Source organism: Condylura cristata, unplaced genomic scaffold (genome assembly GCF_000260355.1).
Source record: "Condylura cristata isolate star-nosed mole 26May11 unplaced genomic scaffold, ConCri1.0 scaffold00002, whole genome shotgun sequence".
Lineage (NCBI taxonomy): Eukaryota > Metazoa > Chordata > Mammalia > Eulipotyphla > Talpidae > Condylura > Condylura cristata.
In genome coordinates, this window is record NW_004567103.1 from 60,557,785 (window position 1) to 60,565,775 (window position 7,991).

At 43.6% G+C, this 7,991-nt stretch overlaps 1 protein-coding gene across 1 annotated transcript in view; it reads left to right on the top strand.

Annotated features, from left to right (window-relative positions):
• Positions 1 to 7,105: 7,105 nt before the first annotated feature.
• The window catches only part of RBM43 (RNA binding motif protein 43), an 11,660-nt gene continuing 10,774 nt past the window's right edge, over positions 7,106 to 7,991 (top strand). Inside the window, exon 1 of the mRNA XM_012725013.1 lies at positions 7,106 to 7,188. Within this exon, the coding sequence (XP_012580467.1) occupies positions 7,186 to 7,188 (3 nt within the window). The 5' untranslated portion in view covers positions 7,106 to 7,185. The remainder of the gene's footprint in view (positions 7,189 to 7,991) is intronic.

Below are 7,991 nucleotides of genomic sequence, written 5' to 3' on the forward strand. Positions count from 1 at the left end.
CTGGTGAATCCTCTCACCCTCCGAATCTCTGGCCTGTACCCCAGTTCTGTATGCATAAATAAATAAATCTTAAAAAAAAAAAAAGAACAGAACCAGGTAAAGTTAAACCGGAATGATAGCAAGAAGAGTACATCTTGTCCTACTAAAAATCAAATTTGGATTATTCTTTACACCCCAAATACATTCACATCCCACCCCTGAGGGTGAAAAGCCAAAAATTCCCTCCAAGCACAGCATTAGACTCAAAGTAAATGAACTCTAGATAATTGTTGGTAGCCTGCTGACCTAAAGGGAGCTAGAGTTCTCTAAGAGTACCTGTTTGCTCTGCAAATGGAGTTCCAAGAGGTTCCCAGAATTGACTCTTGTTTTCTGAGGACTTACCAGCTTGAGCATGTGTTTCTACTAACTAGGGAAACTTGTTCCAGCAGTAACTTATTAATTTATATAAGCACAAACACAATGGTGTGTTATTTTCTTATTCCTTTCTTTATATCTTTAATAAAAGCTTGGACTGAGAGAGTGAAATGCAGCATTGCTCTCGATGACACTCTCTCCAGACTCCCCCTGCTGCAAATTCACTTAGACTCGGAGTCTGTCTTAATAGCTGAGACCTTCATCGGCTGTCCACAGAAGATGATATGTCAGAAGAATGAACTCTGAACCAGTGAATGAACTGACAGAGTCACATATATCAACAATATCTCAGACTTCTTGCAGTAGAATTCCCAGTGTGCCATGAGCTGGACTTCCTAAAACAGGTGGCTGGGAAGGAGGAAGGAACAAGCAGAAACATTTATTGAGGTGAGCAAGGGAGGAAGGGGAGTCGCGTGGAGAGGCTGTTCCTGGTTCATTAGTGCTTTGGCAGGCAGTCTTTTCAAGAATAATGGCAGCTGTCATCTTGACCTGGTGGTAGATTATCCAGTTGGATAATGCATGGGGAATTTCAGGTTCTTTCTCTCTGGGATCTACCCAAATCATAATTTTCTTGTCTTCATCATCCTGTCATACTTTCAGGCTTTAGTTTGCCCACTTTGGGCCAAGCCTCTTTGGCAAGGTATTTGCCCAAAAGGAGATGGGTGATTTTTTGAGTTTGATTAAGAAGCTGTTTGACAGATTTTCTCCCTCCTCTTACCTCCACTCTTTGACCCTCTCACCAATTAAAGATTTTTGAGCATATTAAAAGTCTGTCATTCTAAAATAGATTTATTTATTTATGCATACAGAACTGGGGTGCAGGTGAGGTGCAGGGGCAGTGAGAGGGTTCACCAGAAACAGAGTGAGGAGCAGAATAGGCAGATTAAAGAAGTATACTACTGAGGGGAGCAGTGAGCTGTCACGAGACCCTGCCATGCGGGTCACCTCCGGGGCTGAGGATTGAACTTGCACTTTTAGGTGGCTGCAGCTCTCTTGCAGTACTACACTTTAACCCATTGCGCCATCAGGGAGGGCCTTTTTTTTTTTTTTTTCTTTTGGCTTTACCAATTTCTGTATCATTTAATGAAATAGAAAAGACTACGTGACAAATCATCTCTAAATTTCAGAGCTCTGAAATGATAAAAGATTACACCTTGTTCATGCTACACATCCAAGGTGGGTTAACAAGAGGAACTTTGCTCAAGGACCAGGTTAACAGTTGCCATTATCTTTATTGCTAGATGCCATGTCAGATGAGCTTTCAAAGATAATTGAACTAGTAATTAAATTCTTGGTTCACAAATGTCCCTTCAGTCTGTTACATGGCAGGAAGAGAGGGGCACTACTGAACTCCCAAACCTGCCTGCTCTAAATAGGTTCTGCCATCTACCTCATCAAGGAAAGACATTTAAGACTTTAATGAAAAGGAACTTTAATACAGTGAGTATACAATACGGAACACAAAGAATATAATTTCTAAATCAAACACCTGAAGTTACCCATACCCTTGTGGGCAAAAGTCAGCCCAAAAGGGATTCGTCCAAAGCAAGGCCCGAAAGCCTGCTACATCTTCTGGCCGGGACCCATAGAAAAGGGGCAGAAATGGCCAGACAAACCTGGGAGGAAAAGAGCAAAATCAAAATCAATATAAACACTGCCATAGTCAACCTCCCCAAGGGTATCTCACCCACATCTGTTTTAACCAGTCCAGGGCCAAGAAACAAGCATGGATTCTTCATCACATGCTTGCTGCTCCATGTGGCTTCCTCAGGTCTCTGGCTGTCCATCCTGCTTCCTCCCTCCTCAGATTTCTTCTCTCCTCTTCTTTTCCCTGCTCAGCTCCACCCTCCTTCTGGATGAGGTAGGGAACCTGAAACTTCCCCTTTTCCTGGGGTCACCCTGTTACACATTCACAACTCAGCTAGAACTAAGTATAGGGCACTATTCAACAAACCATAAAGGGGCCAGGATGTTCAAATCTGTCATATATAAAGGTGTAAATCTATAAAGCCAAAATTGTATATGAATAATATTAACATAAATGGTTAACAATAAAATAGAAAAGATTATCTTTCTTGAAAAACATATAAAGCATAATGAAAATAAAAGTCACCAAAATCCACCACTATATATTATAAACATATTCATATTCTCCCTTCAAGTCTTTTTAGAAAAATGTAACACACTTCATTTCATTAATATAATCAACTGTCATTTCCCTGTTGAACATTATTTTCAGTTTTTTCAAACTTGCAAGTGTTAGGATATACAAAAATCTTGTGTGTCTTAATACACAAATCTTTTGCTGCTATCTGATTTCACTTCAGGGCGATAATTACTAGGCTGATAGGTTGAAGGATATAAATTCTTTTAAGGATCTTGATGTATATGGTTATAATTGCTTTCCATAAAGTAAGGTATTAGTTTGTACTATTATTAATACTGCTGTAAAGGGCTATTGTTTCATTGTTCTTTTCAGCACTGACTGCAACTCCTTTAAAAACAGCTTTTTTATAGGGTCATCCTTGCCTAAGACACAGTCTAATGAGTTTTCTGGCTGGGAACTATAGGAAGGGGCAGAAAGAGCCAGGCAAGTCTGTAGTGAAAGGTGCAAAATCAAAATACAAGATGAAGGCTGCCATTGTCAGGCTCCCCAAGGGTCCTTTACCCACAACTCCTCTTGTGTCTCCTAAAAGTCCAAGGCCAGAAGCAAGTATGCTTTTTTACATATCTCTCTGCTGCACAGAGTTTTCTTCCAAATGCTCTCCTAAGTCCTCCTTAGCTTCCCCTTGCTGCTCAGCACTGCCCTTCACCAGGTGGGAAAGGAACATGGAACCTCCTCTTTTTAGATAACTGATACAGATTTAGTTAAGACCTCAGTTTTATTTTTCTTTCACATAGGTTTTGTTATGATCCTTAGCAACTTCTATATGGTGGGTCAGTGCTGCTCCTTTCTCTCAATACATGCTTTCATGAGCAAAGAAGAAAGAAAAGACCAGTGCTGGCAATATACTGTTTCCACTCAAATACAAAGCATCAATTCTTATCACATCTCTTTGGCTGAAGGAATTATACAGTTGTGCCCACAGCAAAGGGCAATACCTCTTTATGCCTGTATGGAAAAGAACAAGGAATATTGATGGACACTATCACTGTCTATCACTGTCTAACACAATGGTGTTTTCAGAAAGGGTGAGGACTCTGAAGATGGAATAATAGAGTGATGCAACAGTAATTGATGGGGTGGAGGGAGAGACAAATTTAGATGGGATGATCACAAACAGACTCTAAGGAGGGGTTATTTGAAAAAGGAGCCAGTTAAATAAAGATCAGGGAGGAAACCTCCAAAAAGAAAAGCTATTAAAAGCCAGAGGCTAGACAGCTTGTTGACAGCCTAAACAGAGGGAGGGCTAAACAGAGGGAGGGCTAAACAGAGAGAGGGCTGAGGACAGTGCTGGGGGGCCTGGCTTGAGAGCAGATTAAGGCCATTTTGGTCTCCCCTTAAGGAATGTGAATTTTATTTAAAGAGTAATGGGAAAACAATGGAGTGTTTAAATAGGGATCAAACTTGATTTATATTTAAAAATATACTGGGTGTGGTGTTCAGAATGGGTTGAAGAGGAACTGGGGTGGGGGGGCAGTGGTGGTGGGGGTGGGCATGTGATCTGAGTGGTGGAGGTAGAAGGGAGATGAAGGAATGACTGATAATGAATATTTTGCATTGGTTGTTAGTGGGATGGCCTAATAGAGCTAAGTAAGAGAGAAATTAAGGAGAGCAGTGATTCTTAAATTTGATCTTCTAGGTGGCTAGGGCTATTTATTTATGGAGGGGGAGGAAGGGAGAAGAAAACTCTGCTTGGTCTTTTTAAATCTCATGTGTGCTTATTACTCATCCAGGCAAACATTTTGTTAAAAGTATCTGAAAAAAAAATATGATTTAGATTTCATGAGATCAAAGTGAAACTGGAGGAGTGGGGGGAACAAGAATTTGATTCCGAAATGTCAGGTTTTTCAGGCCTAGTTTTCTAGCCAGGAGCAGATCCCAGGCTGCAGTGGCAGTGCTGAGTCCCAGCCACTAGAACACCACTGGTTAGTGTCTCACAATGCCACAGCAGGAACTTTGTAGATGCTCAGGCAAGCCAGCAAGAGGGCAAATTGGTTCAGACAAAGAAAAAGTTTACTGAGAGAAAAAAGGAACAAATAAAGTGGGACTACCAGGCTGGGGAGCCAGGCCAGGGAGGGGCAATGAAGCCAAAGTGGAGTCATGCCTCAGGGAATATTCACCTTCTTTCCCTGATTATTCTAGGGCTCCACCAGTCTCTTTGTGACTGGTTAGTTTTCAGTGGCCTCACTATTTCTTTTGTTTTTTCCCAACAAGTTCTTTTTCTTTTAGGTTTATTTATTTATGCATTCAGGAATTGGGATACAGAAGTGTAGGGGCTGTGAGTGGATTCACCAGAGATAGAGTGGGGAGCAGAACAGGCAGATGGAAAAAGTACACTGCTGAGGGGAGCAGTGGGCGGGGACAGGAAAGGTCTGCCATGACATGTGGGTCACCTCCCTGGATCGAACTTGTGCTGAAGCAGCCACAGCTAGTTTCTATTGCTGTACCAGTTTAAAGTTTAAGACTCTTACAATCTTAATGTCTCTGTGCCCAGCTCTTTATTTTCCTTGTTCTAGAAGGAAGGTCCTGTTGCTCTTAGTTCTGGGATGTTTGATTAATCCCCTTTGCAATACTTTGCCCTTATCTCTGCAGTCTCCCTTAACTCCTCAGGGGTTTTTCTGTTCTATTCTATACTCTCCCTTGCCCGAAGCCTCAAATTCACCAGAGAATCAGAGTGGAGAACAGAGCAGGTGGCTTTATTGAAATACACTGCTAAGAAAAGCAGGGGTGAGACTGGGGGAAATTTGTGCAGGAAGGACGATTTGAGGCTCTCTATTAAAACTATTTTCAAGGCTTTTTAACTTGGGGTGCCAGTTTGCACCATATATCTGCTGGGATGTGTGGTCTCTAGTACATGTCTGACCCAGAAACATGTTCTGGCCTCTGCTTCTGCATTCCTGAAAATGGGCTGGTTTTTCTGCTCATGGTGGTTGGTTTTATGGCCTTGTCCCAAAGGCAGCTTTATTCTTCCTTATCTATTCCAGGCTCCCAAACCTGTCTGCTGGGTCTGGAGTGGGGGCTTAGTTTTTGACCTTATTCAATTACACCCTGATATTAGGGATTAGTATAGATTATTAGAAAATAAATGGGGGCATATTTAGCATATATTTGAGTAAAATTATGCAGTAGGGTAGGTAACATAATACAGGAAATGGTTAGGCTCATCCCTCTGAATTGAATCAGGCCAATACTGATACAGGGAAATGGGAGTGAGAAAGGCCATTTTTGGATTGCTTTATCACTTAAAGTCCAGCTGGTTCGCTGGTCATCCTAACCCCTAGACGTTGATAGGTTTGGATTTTGAGTTCTTTCTGTGGAACACCCTGGCTTTAGAGGCACATTAATCTAATAGCTTCCTTTTTTGATTTAACAGGTGCTGCCTTTTTTTTAAGGTTTATTTATTTATGCATACAGGAAATGGGGTGCAGGCCAGAGAGGTATGGGCAGTGTAAGGATTCACCAGAGACAGTGGGGAGCAGAACTAGTGGATCTACTGAAACACACTGCTGAGGGGAGCAGCGGGGTAAAAGGAGAGTGCCACACCATGTGGGTCACCTGGCCACGGAACCAACTCCAGCTGCAGTGTTTGCGTATAGCTTTACAGTGCTGTGCTTTAACTTGTTGTGTCACCAGGGAGAGCTGTTTTAACATCTGTGTGGCTGGAGCTTTGTAGATGTGCAAACAGCTATATAATAAAGAACTCTATTCATGGATAAACTGAGTGGATCCCAGTTAAAAAATCAAACACGTCTGTTACAAACAATGCACAACTTGTGCACTACAACTTGTTCTGAAAACCCCTAAGGATATATGCAATCTTTCAGTTTTTTATATTTACACTTTAGAAAGGAACCAACTCTTTACAAATGTTTGCATCTACCACAGCATCAACAATGATGCTTTCATTTTTGCCAATGTGACTTTCTATTTTTGCAAATCTAATCACGGAAAAAAAGAGATCTATTTATGACTTCTGTTTTCTTTCTTTCTTTCTTTAGGAGTGGAATTGACTTTCTTTATATTTGCCAGTCTATTTTACTTACTTTTTCGTATTCTTTTTGGCTCTGACTTTGAAGTTATAATATGTGAAGTGCAGGCTGGTCTCCAGGTTAGGAGTGGGGGCCAGGGTAGGATAAGATGGAAGATAAACTGTTGACAGAATCCCTGGGTTTTTCATTCTTGCCTGATACTGGCCCTGGGCCTGGGAAGTGACAGGGAGAAGGCTCAGGTGTCCTGTAGTGAGAAAATGGTTGGGAGAGGAAGAAGTGTTAGGAAAGATATCCAGACTCCACAGAGCACCGACAGACACAGCAGCCAGGGAATCCCCAAATTTCTCCCGGGGAATCCTCCTGGCCTCTCTCCGAAGTGGTTTCAAAAATTGTGAAATTACTGAGGGTGCCTAGGCCGGCATCAGCCTTCCCAGGACCAAACCGCCAGCCTTAAGTTTCAGAACAGCTGGATGGGGAGGCAAGGCCCTAGTCTGTTCTCGGCAGGAGCCAGAACAAAAAAACCGAAACCAAAACCCTCCAGTCGGCTCTCGTCCCGCCCTCAGCGAGCCGCTAGATTTGCAACCCTAGGCCCGCTGAGGGCGCCTCTCTTCCTCCGTCATGGCAAGTTGATTTTAATTTGGATTTTACAGGGCAGGGTCGCGCGATCCCATGGCCATGGTCCCTAGCAGGACGCGGAGCCTGAGGGTCCAGGGTGGGCGAGGGCGCTGGGCTGGCGGGGGCCGCTAGGCGCGTGGAGGCACTCAGGCTGGCGCAGAGGTCCCTGCCCCCGCGGCTGGGCTGCAGGCGATTTCACTCAGCCTTTCTGCACCTTCCGCGACTCGTGTTACACCTGAAATTCACTGCGGGGCGCTGTGGGAGGCAGCTGCGCGGCCAGGGTTCTGTGGCCAGGGACGCGGCGGTTTCGTCCCGGGGTCGCTTTGCAGGGGTGCGAGGGCTCTACCACGGGCCTCCCTCTACGTGGGTAACCTGAGCTAAGAAATGGAGGCCGCAATTTCCCTATGAAAAGGCCTAGTAAGGATGCGTGTCTGGGGCGCTAGTAAGAAGACATCTGGAGTCCTCTAGCTGCTTAAATGGGAATTCGCCTTGCTTGTGGCCACGTTCTTTTCCTAGATACCAAGGCTGTAGGTTTTCACCATCTGTGCCGGCAAATTCAACATTTAGTCGTTCGTGTTTTCTTCATCCGGCTCTTGAAAGGAGAAGCAGAACATTAATTTCTAGTCTGAAATACTAGGGTCCCGGGAAAGCAAAAGCAAATGTTTATCGGGTGTCACCAAAATTAGCTAAATTTTTTTTAAAAAATTTATTTATTTGTGGGCCCTCCCTGGTGGTGCAGCGGGTTAAAGCACAGCACTAAGAAGCTTAAGCCACTTCCGCATGAGTTCGATTCCCACCTGCCCAGGAGG